This window comes from Coregonus clupeaformis, chromosome 14 (genome assembly GCF_020615455.1).
Source record: "Coregonus clupeaformis isolate EN_2021a chromosome 14, ASM2061545v1, whole genome shotgun sequence".
In the NCBI taxonomy this organism is placed as follows: domain Eukaryota; kingdom Metazoa; phylum Chordata; class Actinopteri; order Salmoniformes; family Salmonidae; genus Coregonus; species Coregonus clupeaformis.
In genome coordinates, this window is record NC_059205.1 from 43715955 (window position 1) to 43734685 (window position 18731).

Below are 18731 nucleotides of genomic sequence, written 5' to 3' on the forward strand. Positions count from 1 at the left end.
GTGGTCAAAGGCACCAAGGAACCTTTGCCTGTTGCTGGGGGGGAGGCCCCGACTAGAGAGAAAGGGCAGGTGGTTAGGATGGGAGATGGAGATGAGGAAGAGAGAAGTGAGTCTGAGGAGAGGAAGATGAGGAGGCTTTCTTTTCAGATTCCTCCTCAATGGGTCCAGAGCTGACAGCCAGTCAGGCAGAGGGGTCAAAGTACACGGTGAGGGAACTGTCAAGTTTCTTGAATGAGACTAAAGGGAAAAAGGTTCATCTTTAAGAATTGTTTTTGCAATCCGGGGAAGTTTGTAAGATCAGTACAACACGCTATGAAAAATGAGGAAACGTTTTTGGTTGAGGAAGTGGGTCACAACCATACGTAAGGTCTACCTTCAGATGCTGTTTAGCACTTGGGCTTTTTGAGCTTTGCTATTGGTCTCTTTCTTTGCTGGCTTTTCTCCCACTTGTTATTGAGACTCTTCAGGTAGGCTCGCTTAATATAAATGGCGCCAGAGATGCGGGAAAGAGGAGTCTGTTGGGTGAATATGTAAAACAAAAAAAGTACAGGTGTTGTTTCTGCAGGAGACGCATAGTGATGTGGTGAATGAAGTTGATTGGGGGCTCTGGTGGAAAGGGGCAAGTGTGCTGAGCCATGGAACAAATGTTAGTGCAGGAGTGGCAGTCCTTTTTGCACCGGGTCTGGCCATAAACATTTGCTCCTCAAAGGAGGTGTGTAGGGGTAGACTGCTTGTAGTAAAGGCAGAAATAAACAACAGGGGTTTTGTCCTTACAAATGTGTATGTGCCTAATACAGGGGGAGACTGGGGGCGTCTGTTTGGGTGTCTTAGACAGGTATTCTCACAGGTAGCGCCTGAGGAGACGCTATTGGTCGGCGGGGACTGGAACTGTATGATGGATTTTCCAAAATACAGAAATGGGGAGGAGCCTCATTCAGGCTCAGTGGGGGTGTTAAGGGACATCAGTAATCAGTTTGACCTACTGGATGTTTGGAGAACTAGACATCCCAACACAAGACAGTATATAAGGGTGAAGGTCTTTGGGGCTAGGGTGAGTGCAGCCCAACTCGATCGTTTTTACATGTCTAGGAATCAGAGCAAAAGGCTTTTAAGCGCTACCATTCTCCCGGTGGTCTTTTTGGATCACCACATAACCATGGCTTGGCTATCTATTTCACCAGGGCCTCGGCAGGCATCCTACTGGAAGATTAATGTAAAGCGCTTACAAGATGCCACTTTTTGCTCAGGTTTCCTGACTTTTTGGGAAAGGTGGGGGCAGCGAAGAGAGGAGTATGAGTCTCTGAGTCAATGGTGGGATGTTGGAAAAGTACAAATTCGGCTTTTCTGTCAACATTATACAGCTCTCTCATCCTCAGAGGCTAGGAGAGTATTGGGGGAACTTGAGCATAGTATCAGTGAATTGGAGGTAGAGCTGGTGGGGCTAGGCAATGTAGGCCTCCAGGCTAATTTAGCTGAATTATGTAGGGACCTGGGTAGTTTTTTGATCAAGGAGATGGATGCTCCCAGCTCCATCTTCTTTGGTTTGGAAAGACAGAGCGGTGAAACCAAGGGTATGCATTGTCTACGGCTGTCGGATGGGTCCTCTGTGGTGGGGGAGATGCGGGAGCAAACTTTGGAGTTTTATATTGAGTTGCATAGGGCAGAACTGTGTGATCCTACGTGTGCTCAGGTTTTGTTTGCATAACTCCCTAAGCTCTCTCTGGCACAGAGGGATGAAATGGATATTCCCCTGTTGTCCCATGAACTGGCAGATGCCGTAACCCAGATGTCCCCCGTCCTAGCACCAATTGACTCCCAGTGGAGTTTTATGAAACAATCTGGGGAATAATTGGACTGGACTTCTTTTGCGTGTTGCGTGAGTGCGTCGGGGTAGGAGAGTTGCCGATGAGCTGCCGTCGGGCGGCTCTGACTCTATAGTACACAAGGACCAGACATATAGTGTACCGGGATGCTCAATCACGGACAAATTGTTCTTAATCAGGGACATGTTGGACTTGTTGAGAGGTTCTAATGTGAACTTTGGAATGGTCTCTTTAGATCAAGAGAAAGATTTTGATAGTGTGGACCATGAGTAGCTGTTTAATGTGATGTCCTTGTTTGGGTTTGGGGAAAGGTTTATGGCATGTGTGAAGATGTTGTATGCTGTGGCGTCATGTATGGTCAAGGTGGGAGGGGGGCTCAGTAGGCCAGTCTGGGTGAGGCGGGGCATTAGACAAGGATGCCCTCTATCGGGGCAGTTATATACACTAGCCATTTAACCTTTTTTGGGCCTGCTACGCATGAGACTGCAGGGAGTCTGCTGAGGGCCTGGCAGCTGCTAAGGCCCACATGAGAAGGGGGTGTGGAGCCTGGGCTGTGGGTGTGGGAGGAGCCTATCTTCCACAACCCAGCCATCCTTTTGAGATCGGTTCAGTCGGCCACCCTGCAGAGGCGACTGATGGCAGCGGGTTTACTAAGGCTGGGTGACCTGCGACTGCTGGGAGAGGAAGTCCTGGCACAACAATCAGGACTAACATCTCTTAGGCTGCTGGAGAGATTCCTGGGGGAAGTCCAGGAGGAACTGTCTGAGCCGGTAAGGGGGGTATGTGGGGTGGAGAGTTTGGTGGTTTTAGATGGAGGAGGCTCTACAAACTCCCAGTACCAAAGATGTCAGGGTAACTCCAGTGGAGGGTTCTACATGGAGCCCTTGCCACAAACAGCTGGTTGGCACGGGTTGTCCCGGGAGTCGGACAGGTGTGTCCTTTCTGTGTCATGAGTGAAACTGTGATTCATGTGTTTTCTGTGTGCGCCTGGTTAATGCCATTAAAGTTTCTGTTGGAATGTCTGTGTGAGAGGTTGGGGTGGAGTTTACTGTTGGGATGTTTATAACGGGGTACAGGTATTCAAATAAGGAAAAGGCCAAATGTGTGTTGTTGAATTTTCTGTTTGCTCAGGCAAAGTTGGCTAACAAGGAGATACAGGGTCAAATGTGGAGGAACAGGGTCAAATGTGGAGGGATAACAGACCCTTTACTATTATTTAATGGGATGGTCTCTGCGCCTTAGGGTGGAATTTGAGTTTTATAAAGTGTGGAGATGTTTCAGGAGATATGGTGTGTCGGGGGGACTGTCTGTAAAGCTGGGGCAGATGGGCTGGATATACTGTTTTAGAAGTGATGAGGTTTTGGTTATTTGGATGTGTGGTGTTGTTTTGTATCGTGGGGTAGAGGGCAAGGTGAGTATGCATTACAGGGGATATTGTTTTTTTTAAGGGGGTGGTGGTGGTGGTGAGGTTTTAATGAAATGAGAATGTATCATTAAAGAAAGACAAAAAGAAAAGTCTCTCTCTCTCTCTCTCTCTCTCTCTCTCTCTCTCTCTCTCTCTCTCTCTCTCTCTTTCGCTCCAGGAGTGCCCCGCTACCGCTCGGCAACAATCCTTTATTTTGCAGGTGATTGCTCAAGGAACATTGATTAAGGAAAAGATTCTCTGCTGAGTAGTCAACTTCCTCCCAGTGACTTTAATACCGAATTGAGTAGCACTTTCTTCTTCACTTGTAGATAAACTCCCTGGCACAGATCAAATACATTTCTCAAAGACAAAACACACACACAAGCATACACACACACACACACTCTATCGATGCATGTCTAATGTAATGTATTCCTCCTTGTGTCGGGTGCTTATGTCTCTACGTCGCTCTCAGTTGAATCACTACAATTAAAGTAACAAACAGTATCAATTAAAACAAAGGCATTGGAAACGCCATTCCTCACAGAGCATGACCCATAGAAATAGCCGTTATACTTCTTTAATTTACTTAGTTGAGCTCTACAAGTGCAATAAAGCGGCCCATGCGACCTTGTAATGGGTCCTGGCCATTAAAGTATTTCCTGTGAGAGATGGAGGGTGTTACAGTATGTTAGAGGATGGGTTATATCCTGCCCTATGATGAAGTGAAGCAATTCTAACCTCTTCAGATTCTTACCCAATCACAGCCTTGGGAGAGGAGTGGGAGGATACTTTGGATGACTCTCTGAGGTGACATCACACTGTTCTGAACACTTTCTGTTTTGATATTGCTACTATGCAAATATGCTAGTAACCATTTTCACCGTTTACACCTTCTGTATCCTGTGCATGTGACAAATAAGCATTTTATTTGATAAAGTGTGTTTACCAGAGACGGTAATGTGAAGAACAACATGACCTGCACCAAAGTCAGATTAGGATATAGGCCAAGGACTAGATAAAGTGTATTTTTACCTGGAGTGTTTCCTTATTGTAGGCTACTACTTTTACCACTTTTAGTCTTGACATTTTTGGTTGTTTAGTACACTACTCACTCTGTTTAGCACATGGCCTCACATGTGAATCCTTAAACAGATGGGTGGGGCTAACCAATGGCTTAACAGGGTGTGAATTATGCTGAATAGGTGTAGACAAAGAAGAGCTCTCCAGTAGGTGTACCAAAACATTTAAGGGCCATTTGCTCAAATGTGGGTTTCAAGTTTATCAACTTTCAAAGCATAATTAATTTCCCATTGTTCCTCAACTGCAGTGTATGATAGACTATTTTCTTGCTCTGAGTCTCTACTTTTATCCAATGTAAAAAACACAATTTAAAATGGTTCTACATAGGACTGAATCCAGGTGGTGGGTCACATATGCAGCGTTTCTTGTGAATGTGGTCTCCGTGAAAGTGGGAACATTGCCTTTAAAACGTGCATTGCGGACAAGGCGTGATCGGATTGAATCCCTGCCTTAAGGTCTTCAGGTTCACTGTTGTGAAAGTTTAGAACCAAAGTAGCAAGTGGCTTATATATTGTGTTAACTTCAAGTTGTATAGGACAAAAGCCATACACTTTGTAATAAAATTATTGCTTCAATGCCTCGTCATGTAACAGGTCGCTTTTACACCCCCTTTCTAATTTTTTTCCCTTTCCTGGCAAAATCATCACACTTCTGTCTCTACTAATAACGCACAGGATGTTATCAATCAATTACCAACCAATATGAAGGAGCAGTGCAGTGTTGTCCCCATGCCTTATGAGTCACTTCATTAACCATATCATTACTGTAGTACAACACATTCTCCTGTGTAGGAGCCCTACAGGCTCCAGTCTGCCAACACACACTACAGTGTGAGCATGAGTAGGGAGAGCGGGAGAGGCTCACTTCAGCTAGTTTGTCTAAATATTGTACTTTTTCTTGGCAACGCTCAGTGTTGATTTCTTAGGAAGTTTCTGTGAATTTGGAGTGACGACTCGTTTATTAGCGACTTGATGGCTTTTTACAGTGGTGCCATGGTGACAGGTGTGTGTGTGTGTGTGTGTGTGTGTGTGTGTATGTGTGCGAGTGACAGGATTGACAAGAGCTGCCTATTTCCCCCCAATATAATTGAAAAGCATTATTCACAAAAGCATTATCCTTCAGCTTCTCAGCCTCATGCATTTCAGTGACAGCATGGCTCTGTTGCGTTATTGAATAATAACTTTGAACTATTTTGCTCTGTTCTCACAATAGAAGTGGAAAAAACAGGAATAATCATCATTGTTCACAGAGTCTGGGACTGCCGGTGATTGACTTGTTTTCCAAGGCGTTTATTGAATGCAGTTTTAGTACAATAGTTCTCAGAAAGTTACGGTTTACAAACTCGGACACATACTCGTCACAATATACAAGTGGTAGCTATACAGAGAGAGAAACAAAGGAAATCAAACACACACACAAACAAATTTGGTTCCTTCATCCTGTGTGTACCGTAAAGTGAGGTCATCTTCCCTGTCGTGCTGTCTTCCTGTCCTGAGCAATGCTGGGCCTGCTGTGTCTGTGTGTGTGTGTGTGTGTGTGTGTGTGTCCATAATCTGAAATGCAAGAACACAGAGAGATAGAGGAATTAGCTAGTTCTGTTAATCTTTAAATGAAACAAATAAACACTTTCTAAAACATGGATTTGCCTCGACACGTCTGCAACAGCAATCATCAGAAGGAATGGACACACTCAGGCCCACTTTTCAGACAGAGTCGAGACAAATCAAAACAGCTGGCATTGTAAACACTTATACCAAAGTAATCCACACAACAGTCCTTTTACATTTATGAATATATATAAAGTAAATCAGGCAACTTTGTTGTAAGAGGAGTGGATGGGACAATGACAGCAAATACTGAAATGGCTTTTATAGAGAGAGCGCCGATAGGTTTTTCATGTCACCATATTGAAGTGGAATGCTATTAGTGTCATTATTTTCCTGAGACAAACATTAGCAAATGGAAAAATTAGAAACATTGGAATTATAGACTGCACTGTCATCTCATTCACACAGACATGTTGAATGGCAAATACTTGAGATGTGTTTGAATGGAAGCATTGCTAATTGATTGAAATGAGATCCTTGCATTGAATAAATAGACATCATTAATCAGAATAATTAATGGTTACGTGTAGGGTACTCCGGGCTTGTGTGAATGATGTTGAAAGGAATTTGAATTGTTAGGTGTCAACCTAACGAGCTTAACATATAGGTTGTCATACAGAGTTCATTGAAACAACTCAGGTGGTCTTAGGTCTATATAATATAGGCCGTAGCTGCACTACAACAATTATTTATCAAATATATATATATATATACACTGTATATTAAATATCCAATATATATACACTGTATATTATATATCCAATATACCTTGCTACTGTTATAGTCTGCCAACCTCTCTTAACTTCCTCTCTTCTCTCATTCCCTCTCATTTTCCCCCATAGACACACAGTCAGGTCCTGACCCACTCTCTCTTCATCAAGAGCTGTGGTGGAGAAGCTGTGAGGGAGCCAATAGTGTGTTGTGTGTGTGTGCCTGCATGTGTGCATGTATGCCTGTATCAGTTTGTGTGCATGCGTGCACGTGTATGCCTGTGTGTGTATGTGTGTGTGTATGCTGGTCCCAGCTCCATCCATCTCTCTCCCTGCAACTGATCAGACCCCTGCCAGACTTTGAGGCCCCAGCAGGTGGCCTGGTCCCCTGCCTGCCTTGTGCACTGGAGCAGCGAGCCAGATAGAGGTAATTTCTCAGCCCTAGCTCAAGCCAACCAGGTACGGCAATGCCCAGACCCACACCCACACCTAGACCTGGGCCCGAGACAGGTTCGTTACACCCAGGATAAATGAGCTGGAGCCTGGACACGAGGAGGAGCAAGTGAGGGGTGGAGAGGTGAGACAGACGGGAGAAGGAAGGTGTAAGGGGGTTGAGGATACTTAATAATAATCTGCTAATGGGCTGCCATCGATTTCTAATTTCAGATGACACGGTGGGTACCTCAATCTTAGTCATGGATCCACACTCCTCCTAAAATAAACACCCAACGCTTGGCACAGGAGCACAGAGGGCTGGCCAAGGCTGGTTAGTGGTAACAGCATTCTAGGATATCTGTGTTTGGGGAAGCAGTAGTTTGTCATGACACGACACCTGAGGATGCTGTTACAATGAATCGATGCAATAACTTACAACGATGTTAAGGTGTTTTGTGTTATAACTTTATACATGGGCCTAATCTGTAGATAATCAACTGGATTTTCCCACTGCTGTCACTGAAATCAACAGGGTTCTCAGACAAATGCACTGTAATTATTGTGGCTATATGTGATTCATAAATCATAATTCACTGCTACTGATTATAGCTATATCTTTAACAGCAGTGCGTAGTTACTTTTACATTGAATTCCTGCTTTAATGAAGTGGATATTCCTGTGGGTCAGTGACTAAGCATCTTCATATGTCTCCTTTATCAGATTGGTAATAAAACAGTAGCTCAGCTGGTAGAGCACGGCGCTTGTAACGCCAAGGTAGTGGGTTCGATCCCCGGGACCACCCATACACAAAAATGTATGCACGCATGACTGTAAGTCGCTTTGGATAAAAGCGTCTGCTAAATGGCATATTATTTATTTATTTATTAAGTATTCACTCTGGCCGAGTCACATTCATCAGACCAGTTCAACCTATCATGAACAAGCAGGTTCCAACACCTTGCTGTCAGACATAGTTGAGATTCAGTATGATTGGTGTAAGACCATCTTTGAGACTACGCTACACCAATCACATTGCAATCACAGCCTGCTAGTGTAACGATCCCGGCAGTCTGAGTCGGGTCCTGTCTGGTGACTAGTTTTTCTGTTCGTGAGCTCCAGTTTCCCGAGGGTTCGGGAACGCGCCGGGGAGCTCTCTTGATTTCCGCACCTGCATCCCATCAGCTATCTGCACACCTGGTCCTGATCATCACCCTTCTTAGGCTCTGGCCTAACATCCAGTTCCTGCCGGATCGTTAGCCATGAACAGTATGTTTGTCCGTGTATCAGCCTTGGAACATCTAGCGTTAGTTTTGTTGTTTTGCACCTTGTTGACTTGCTGTGTACTCACCTCCGTTTTGTTCTGTCTGCAGTCTCTCACCCGGAACCTTCACCCAACCTCTGCCTGATGGTCGGCGGCTGCCGAGCCATACTGGACCTACCACTGCACCCTCAACAACCCATCCACGCCACCCGCTCTGTTCCCTGGATTATTCAGCCTCACTCGGGAATCTATTAAATAAACACTCACCTTTGTCTCAACGTACCTTGTCCTGGTCTGCTTCTGGGTTCTGGCCTAGTAAACCGTGACAGAACGATCCGGCCAGTATGAACCCAGCGGACCTGGACTCTGTTCGCCATGCCATTACCCAGCAGGAGAAGATGTTGGGCCATCATAGCACGGTACTACAGGAGATCGCGTTGTCAGTTCGGAACCTTTCTACCGGTCTGACGGAGGTCCAGAACCAACGCAAGTGTCCGGTGGAGGATCCACTACCGGTTTCACCCATCTCGCCTGCCGCTTCTGAAGCTGTGTCCTTCCGTGAGCCCAAGGTTCCGACGCCGGATAAATATGAGGGGGAGCTGGGAAGATGCCGTTCCTTCCTTATGCAGTGTGGATTAGTGTTCGATCTACAGCCCTACTCTTATGCCACAGACAAGGCTAGGATAGCCTTTGTGATTGAGTTGCTGCGTGGTCGAGCGCTGGAGTGGGCTTCAGCCGTTTGGGAACGACAGGATCCCTGCATGGCTTCATACCAGGGGTTCACGGCCGAGATGAGGAAGCTCTTCGACCATTCCGTCCGAGGAAGGGACGCAGCTAGGCGCCTGTTTTCGCTTCGCCAAGGAACTCGCAGCGTGGCCGACTTCGTGATCGAGTTCAAGACGTTGGCTGTGGAGAGAGTGGGTGGAATGAGGAGGCTCTGCAAGCGGCCTTTTACCAGGGTCTGTCGGAGCAGCTCAAGGATGAGTTGATCTCCTATCCGGAGCCTAGTGACCTGGACAGCTTGGTAGCCTTGTCTATTCGGGTGGATAATCGAGTCCGAGAGCCGAAGGAGGGAGAAGCAATGGGTTCCGTCCAACCGATCAGCTTCTCAGTTCCCAGTCGGGTCGGGTGGTGGACCAGAACACGTCGATCATTCTCCACCACAAAGGATTAGTGGAGAGGTCCTCTCTCCCGATTCTGAACCCATGCAAGTGGGGCGGCACGGGTTAACCCAGGAGGAGCGTCAACATAGACGTAAGACCAACTGCTGCCTCTACTGTGGTAGCTCGGGACATTACATCTCCACTTGTTCCCGGCGGTCGTCAAACTGCCCGGCTCGCTAAAGTTGGGAGGACTTTTAGCGAGCCAGTTTCAACCTCTCAGTACCTCTGTCAGACCCCGTTTCCCGGCTACCCTTGTGAACAGGAATCAGAGCTTAGCGATTAACGCTTTTATCGATTCAGGTGCCGATGGAAGCTTTCTTGATGCCGAGTTGGTGGAACAGCTGGGGCTTTCCAAGGAGCAATTGCCGGAAGCCATTGAAGCGACCACTCTGAACGGCAGTAGTCTGGCACGTATCACGATGAGGACTGAACCGGTTAAGATGCGGTTGTCGGGGAATCATTCTGAGATGATTTCATTCTTCATTCTGCCGTCTTCCCATGTTCCTCTGGTCCTTGGATACCCCTGGCTGAAGGAACACAATCCCACGTTCGATTGGGTGACGGGCAAGGTAACGAGTTGGAGCCTTGATTGTCATGCTAACTGTCTCAAGACTGCCTGCCCCCATTCGGTTCCCAGTCAGGTGATTGAGGCTAAACCCCCAGATTTGTCCCTGGTTCCCGAGACATATCACGATTTGGGGGAAGTTTTCAGTAAGCAGAAGGCTCTGTCACTCCCTCCCCACCCGACCATATGATTGTGCCATCAACCTGTTCCCTGGAGCTGTCTACCCCAAGGGAAGGTTATACAGTATCTCCCGACCTGAACGTGAGGCTTTGGAGACCTACATCAAGGAGTCCCTAGCTGCTGGTCTCGTTCGTCCTCGTCATCACCCCTGGGGGCAGGATTCTTCTTTGTGGGTAAGAAGGATGGCTCTCTTCGACCGTGTATTGATTATCGGGGGTTGAATGACATCACGGTCAAGAACAAGTATCCCCTGCCATTGATGAGTTCTGCCTTCGACTCCTTACAGGGTGCTACGGTGTTCACCAAGCTAGACCTACGCAATGTGTATCACATGGTCCGGATCAGAGAGGGGGACGAGTGGTTGACGGGTTTCAATACACCGATGGGTCACTTCGAGTATCAGGTGATGCCGTTTGGACTGACCAATGCTCCAGCGGTATTCCAGAGTATGGTGAACGACGTCCTGAGAGATATGATCGGTCTCTTTGTGTTTGTTTACCTGGATGACATTCTGATCTTCTCGAAGGAACCTTCCCGACCACGTCCAGCATGTCCGGCAGGTTCTGCAGCGATTGTTGGAGAATCGCCTGTTCGTGAAGGCCGAGAAGTGCGAGTTTCACGCCCACACGACATCCTTTCTCGGGTACATCATCTCCAGGGGAGAGATTAGGATGGACCAGGAGAAGGTTAGAGCGGTTCTGGAATGGGCCCAGCCCGGTGCCGAGATTGCAGCTCCAGAGATTTTTGGGGTTTGCGAATTTCTACCGCAGATTCATCCGGGATTACAGCCGTGTGGCCGCTCCGTTAACTGCCTTGACTTCCAGTATCAGGACCTTCAAGTGGAATCCGGAGGCGGATCGAGCGTTTCTGGATTTGAAGAGGCGATTCACCAACGCACCGATTCTCTCTCAACCGGACACGGCCCGTCAGTTCGTCGTTGAAGTGGACGCGTCTGATGTGGGAGTTGGCGCCATCCTGTCGCAGCGATGCTCCACGGACAGTAAACTCCATCCCTGCGCCTACTACTCTCGTCGCCTTTCGCCTGCGGAGAGGAATTACGATGTGGGTAACCGGGAGCTTCTCGCGGTGAAACTTGCCTTGGAGGAGTGGCGCCACTGGTTGGAGGGGGCGGAGCAACCGTTTATTGTCTGGACTGACCACAAGAATCTTGCTTACGTGCAATCGGCTAAACGTCTCAACTCCCGTCAGGCCAGGTGGGCGTTGTTTTCGGACGATTCAAGTTTTCCCTGACGTTCCGACCTGGATCTAAGAACGGCAAGGCGGACGCCTTGTCCCGGATGTTCTCCAAGACGGAGGAGAGTGGGTCCAAGACCGAGACAATTCTCCCCCGGAACTGCGTCGTGGGAGCAGTTATGTGGAAGATTGAGGAGGAAGTGCTGGCGGCCCTTCGGACTCAGCCCGGTCCCGGTAACGGTCCACCCGGTCGGTTGTTTGTGCCTGAGTCGGTTCGTCCTGCTGTCCTCAAATGGTCCCACGCCAGCAAGATGGCTTGTCACCCTGGCGTGGCTCGGACAATGGCGTTTCTTCGCAGACGTTTTTGGTGGCCTGCCATGGCCGAGGATACTCGGGGTTTTGTTGCTGCCTGTCCAGTGTGTGCACAGAATAAGAGTACCAATCGGCCCAGCTCTGGACTACTTCACCCCCTTCCTATTCCCCGCGACCATGGTCGCATCTGGCCCTGGACTTCGTCACTGGGTTGCCCGCTTCTGAGGGGAACACGGTCGTTCTGACTATCGTGGACAGATTCAGCAAGTTCGCCCACTTTGTGCCAATTGCCAAGCTTCCCTCTGCCTCGGAGACGTCCGAGATCCTGGTTAGGGAGGTTTTCAGGGTCCACGGGTTGCCCAGTGATATCGTTTCCGACCGTGGCCCTCAGTTTACCTCTGCTGTCTGGAAGTCCTTCTGTTTGGCCATTGGAGCTACAGTCAGTCTCACATCTGGTTTTCACCCCCAATCCAATGGTCAGGCGGAGAGAGCCAACCAGAAGATGGAATCCACGCTACGCTGTCTGGTCTCTTCCAACCCCACCTCCTGGGTCTCTCAGTTGCCTTGGGTTGAGTATGCCCACAATACTCTCCCTACATCTGCCACTGGGATGTCTCCCTTCCAGTGCCTGTATGGCTACCAACCTCCCCTGTTCCCTTCTCAGGAGAGGGAGCTCTCAGTGCCTTCTGTTCAGGCCCATATTCGTCGTTGCCACCGGACCTGGCATCGGGCCAGAAAGGCACTCCTTAGAGTTTCGGACCGGTATCAGCTCCAGGCGAATCGTCGCCGGATCCCCGCTCCCACCTATACCATCGGAGATAGGGTTTGGTTGGCCACACGGGATCTTCCGTTACGGACTGAGTCTAGGAAGTTGTTACCGAAGTTCATTGGTCCGTTTGTGGTGGAGAAGGTGATCAATCCAGTGGCAGTTCGACTCAAACTACCGAGGACGCTCAGAGTCCATCCCACCTTTCATGTCTCCTGCCTCAAGCCTGTCTTCCTCAGTCCTCTGTTGCCTCCTCCGCCTCCTCCTCGGATGATCGGAGGTGGTCCTGCCTACACGGTGCGTCGCATCATGGATTCCAGACGGCGGGGCCGGGGTTTCCAGTATCTCGTGGACTGGGAGGGGTATGGTCCTGAAGAGAGGAGTTGGATTCCGCGGCGACAGGTCCTAGATGCTGACCTCATCAGTGACTTCTACCGCCTCCATCCTGGCGCTCCGGGGAGTCCGCCCGGTGGCGTTCGTCGGAGGGGGGGTACTGTAACGATCCCGGCAGTCTGAGTCGGGTCCTGTCTGGTGACTAGTTTTTCTGTTCGTGAGCTCCAGTTTCCCGAGGGTTCGGGAACGCGCCGGGGAGCTCTCTTGATTTCCGCACCTGCATCCCATCAGCTATCTGCACACCTGGTCCTGATCATCACCCTTCTTAGGCTCTGGCCTAACATCCAGTTCCTGCCGGATCGTTAGCCATGAACAGTATGTTTGTCCGTGTATCAGCCTTGGAACATCTAGCGTTAGTTTTGTTGTTTTGCACCTTGTTGACTTGCTGTGTACTCACCTCCGTTTTGTTCTGTCTGCAGTCTCTCACCCGGAACCTTCACCCAACCTCTGCCTGATGGTCGGCGGCTGCCGAGCCATACTGGACCTACCACTGCACCCTCAACAACCCATCCACGCCACCCGCTCTGTTCCCTGGATTATTCAGCCTCACTCGGGAATCTATTAAATAAACACTCACCTTTGTCTCAACGTACCTTGTCCTGGTCTGCTTCTGGGTTCTGGCCTAGTAAACCGTGACAGCTAGCATAGACAAGAGCTGGGCTAGTAGTACAATCAACCCTGTGTACCCCTCAGAATCATCATGTCAGTTTCTCCTCCTATAGACCACCATTTACCTCCATCTTATACATTCAGTACCAGTCAAAAGTTTGAACACACCTACTCATTCAAGTGTTTTTCTGTATTTTTAATATTTTCTGCATTGTAGAATAATAGTGAAGACATCAAAACTAGGAAATAACACATATGGAATCATGTAGTAACCAACAAAGTGTTAAACAAATCAAAATATATTTTATATTTGAGATTCTTCAAATAGCCACCCTTTGCCTTGATGCCAGCTTTGCACATTCTTGGCATTCTCTCATCCAGCTTCACCTGGAATGTTTTTCCAACAGTCTTGAAGGAGTTCCCACATATGCTAAGCACTTGTTGGCTGCTTTTCCTTCACTCTGCCGTCCGACTCATCCCAAACCATCTCAATTGGGTTGAGGTCGGGGGATTGTGGAGGCCAGGTCATCTGATGCAGCACTCCATCACTCTCCTTCTTGGTCAAACATCCCTTACACAGCGTGGAGGTGTGTTGGGTCATTGTCCTGTAGAAAAACAAATGATAGTCCCACTAAGCCCAAACCAGATTGGGATGGCGTATCGCTGCAGAATGCTGTGGTAGCCATGCTGGTTAAGTTTGCCTTGAATTCTAAATAAATCACAGACAGTGTCACCAGCAAAGCACCTCCACAACATAACACCTCATCCTCCATGCTTTACGGTGGGAACTACACATGCAGAGATCATCCGTTCACCCACACCGCTTCTCACAAAGACACGGCGGTTGGAACCAAAATTCTCCAATTTGGTCTCCATACCAAAGGACAAATTTACACCGGTCTAATTTCCATTGCTTGTGTTTATTAGCCCAAGCTGGTCTCTTATTATTATTAGTGTCATGTAGTAGTGGTTTCTTTGCAGAATTTCGACCATGAAGGCCTGATTGACACAGTCCCCTCTGAACAATTGATGTTGAGATGTGTCTGTGACTTGAACTCTGTGAAGCATTTATTTGGGCTGCAATATGTGAGGCTGGTAACTCTAATGAACTTATCCTCTGCAGCAGAGGTAACTCTGGGTCTTCCATTCCTGTGGCGGTCCTCATGAGAGCCAGTTTCATCATAGCGCTTGATGGTTTTTGCGACTGCACTTGAAAGTTCTTGAAATGTTCCGTATTGACTGACCTTCATGTCTTAAAGTACATGTCAAATGGACTGTTGTTTCTCTTTGCTTATTTTAGCTGTTCTTGCCATAATATGGACTTGGTCTTTTACCAAATAGGGCTATCTTCTGTATACCCCTCCCTACCTTGTCACAACACAACTGATTGGCTCAAACACATTAAGAAGGAAAGAAATTCCACAAATTAACTTTTAAGAAGGCACACCTGTTAATTGAAATGCATTCCAGGTGACTACCTCATGAATCTGGTTGAGAGAATGCCAAGAGTGTGCAAAGCTGTCATCAAGGCAAAGGGTGGCTATTTGTTTAACACTTTTTCGGTTACTACATGATTCCATATGTGTTATTTCATAGTTTTGATGTCTTCACTATTATTCTACAATGTAAGAAATATAAAAAATGAAGAAAAACCCTTGAATGAGTAGGTGTGTCCAAACTTTTGACTGGTAGTGTACTTCAAAAGAATACTCTCTCTCAAACGCCATCAAATAGCATCCATGTCATCAGTAGCCCCCAGCTTAAGAATAAACCTCTCCCACCAATTGCAATAGAGTGTGTTCCACGTATAGACATTGGAGCAAATCCTAACAACCATTTAAGTCAAATCTTTACTTAGTCATACAGTGATGCCAATGGGAGACTAAGTGAAAATTTGACTTAAGTGGAAGTTCGGATTCACCCCATTATGGACATAAAAATCTATAGTGGCCAAAGTATGTGGCACGGAATTTACCTATACTTACAATTAACATTGATTTTAATGTACTATATTAATAGCTATAAAGCTAGCCACTTTAGGTAACAGGTGTGTGGCGGATTAAAGTAGGAGCAGAACTCCATCGAGGCGCTACATCCCTTCCTCCTAACACAGAGGCTATCCATATGGCGACACTGTAGTGGTCTAGAAAGAATAGTCAGTGGCTCAGCTCTAGCTGGCCATGGGGGACTGACTGTAGTGTGTGTGTGTGTGTGCGCGGAGTGCCTCTGTAAGCTGTTTAAGTCTGTGTGTTCATCAGGATGGCATCAGGCATCTGTTGGCAAAGCCAGGCCCAGATGTTCGTTCACACACACACACACACACACACACACACACACACACACGCAGTCACACACACACACACACACAAGGAAAACTCTCCAATCTGAGATGTCTTGATTAGCTTATCAGCAATTCATAAAATGGCCGAATATGAAGTAAATGATGCCATTCTTCAGCCGGAATGCCTAGAAAATGTCAAGGAAAATGAAGGCAATGTTTTAAATGGCAAACCACTGACATGTAGTTATAATGAAATCCTGAACTTGACCCCAGCAACTCCATGATCATCTTTCAGATGATTTCTTTCATTACAGTTACTGTTTCCCAATAAACCACATTTGTGAGGACGTATGATATAATATTGCCAATACAGTTACTATCAGGATCAATAGGAGATACATACCATAGACATTTGGCCAGACGAGACGAGACACTCTCCACTCTCCTTCCCATTCTGGACGGTTCCAATCCCTCCAACACAAACAACACACAAGGAAATAAAGAAGAAACAACAGAATCTGTACAAGTAAGTGCTCATCAGCAAGATACGGCATGGATACACTCACATTTAACATGGGCTCTCCAGAGAATGGACGTTTTGGTCACTTTTTTTTATCCCTACAGTTGTTTTATACACATCTACAGAAACAGTAATTTGTACATGGTCCTTTGTACATTTATTTCCAGATCAAAGTTCATTCAGGATTGTGACCCCTCAGCATTATATGTGTCCATCTCCATCACAAAATGCAAGCAGAGAGAGTTTTGTACATACATATTCATCCACATCACCTTCAATATGAAGATTTATTCTGAAGATATATTCATATTTAGTTAGAGATATACATATTTTTATATATTCTCAGAATCTGGGCGAGGCCGTTTCACTAGTCCTTTGGCAAGGCCATCTGCCCAGACATTGACAGGTAGTATTAAGGTGAAAAAATGGAAGAGAGGTCTGAGTTCCCTGCTTTCATGGTGAAAAAACTCAATAAGATATCAACAAATGTCTCAAAAGCTCTCCTTTCCCACCAGTTCAACTGTCGACCTTGAGGAGATCTCCAAGATGTCAAACGTTTCGAATGAAAAAAATATAAGGTGAGAAATGGTCAAACCAAATCAACCATACACCCCTGTATGCCTCTGTATCATTTCCTGTGTCTATATTGATCATGTATAGTGAATTTTAATTGCTTTCTTTCTACGCGCATTTCATACCGCTGCTCCTAGCCAGGCCAAGCATCCTCATTAGTCTTTGAAGAAGGCCTTGGTAAAATGACAAATCAGAGACCTTCTGATGACATGAACTTCCTCTTCAAAATGGCTTCCACTTGATCCTCCTCTCCAGTCTAACATCATCCAGTAAAGATATACATCTGATATTCCCAGACTCAGCCTGTGGTTGTTGTGGGGTTAGATTACAGTACAATACGATCATATTCTATATACCATGGGCTCCAGATGTGAGATTACACAGATGATAGTATAGTCCATGGCCACAGATTAAGATGTGACAAAAGTGTCTGAACCCATGGAACTCCAGACAATGGATAGCTCAGACTAGGATGATAATTTGCCCAATCTGGATTCCAGGAGTATACTGCAGAACTCACAGATTAAGATTAGACAAAACATTCTCTGAACCCACTGAACTCTGGATCATAACTCAATATAACTCAGATTAGTGGAAGGTGATAGTTAGTTGGTATTGGTCTGGACCCTGGTCTACTGTTATAATGATGTTCCATTAGATGAGGATGATAGTCTCGACCCTGGCGCGTCCCGACGGGTTGGGGGTAATTCGGTGAGGGGTGTAGTCCTTCCTGCTGTAGTCCCTGCCTGCCCGAATGCTGCCCGACCCATGGCACGGCGCCCCCTCCAGTCATGCCATGGTGGTGGGCGACTGGCACTGGCTCATCTGGACCCGCATGGAGGCAACGTTACTCAGGATCTTCTTTTGGTGGCCTGCCAGGGTCACACCTATCCTGAGGAGGTCTCTGGAAAGAGGGAGAGGGGGAGAGGGTAAGGGGGTGGGGAGAGGGAGAGAGAGAGAAGGAGAGAGAGAGAGAAAGAGAGAGGGAGAGAGATAGATAGGAAGAGAGAGGGAGAGAGATAGAGGGGAAGGGAGAGCAAGACAGGACATATGTCAGTATTGCATCTGCAATGCCTCAACTGTGTGTACTGAAGAAGCAAGTAGATAAACAAACATTCATTTGGTGTCTAATACATTTACACAGATAACCAAAGCCCCGAGTAATGTCAGGACTGTCAGCCACTGGCTCTAAAGAAGAAAACAACAAAACCAATGTGTCTGCCTCTCTTTGATCATTAACATCATGTTGCTACATTTTAGAAAAAACATTATGAAGCCAGAAAGATGCTATAAAACATCAAATGCACAGAAAGCGGTGTTTCTTAGGGCCAATATTTGGACAGGATTATCATCGATTTTAGATGAGATGTGCGTGTATACATGAATGCTTGCTCACGAGTGTTCATGTGTGTGTCTGTGTTTCTGTGTGTGTGTGTATGTGTGTGTGCAAGTGTTTGTGTGTGCACGTGTGTGTACTTCCGTGCATGTGTGCAGAGATTACAATTACAAAATACAATTTTATAATACATTTTATAATGTATTTAATTAAAATACGTGTATTTTAATTAATAAGGGTCGCAACCCCTATTACTAGTCTGTTCAACCTCTCTTTCATAACGTCTGAGATCCCCAGAGATTGGAAAGCTGCCGCGGTCATCCCCCTCTTCAAAGGGGGTGACACTCTAGATCCAAACTGCTACAGACCTATATCCATCCTGCCCTGCCTTTCGAAAGTATTCGAAAGCCAAGTTAACAAACAGATCATCGACCATTTCCGAATACCACCGTACCTTCTCCGCTATGCAATCCGGTTTCCGAGCTGGTCACGGGTGCACTTCAGCCACGCTCAAG

The 18731-nt window shown here is 46.9% G+C and overlaps 1 protein-coding gene across 3 annotated transcripts in view; it reads right to left on the minus strand.

Moving 5' to 3' along the window:
• Window positions 1-5584: 5584 nt before the first annotated feature.
• The window catches only part of LOC121580862 (ephrin type-B receptor 1), a 345283-nt gene continuing 332136 nt past the window's right edge, over window positions 5585-18731 (minus strand). For all 3 annotated transcript variants that reach the window (XM_041895973.2, XM_041895971.1, XM_041895970.1), the window contains 2 exons: window positions 16191-17784; window positions 5585-5864 (listed from right to left, as the gene is read on the minus strand). In XM_041895973.2, the coding sequence (XP_041751907.1) occupies window positions 17670-17784 (115 nt within the window). In that variant the 3' untranslated portion in view covers window positions 5585-5864; window positions 16191-17669. The remainder of the gene's footprint in view (window positions 5865-16190; window positions 17785-18731) is intronic.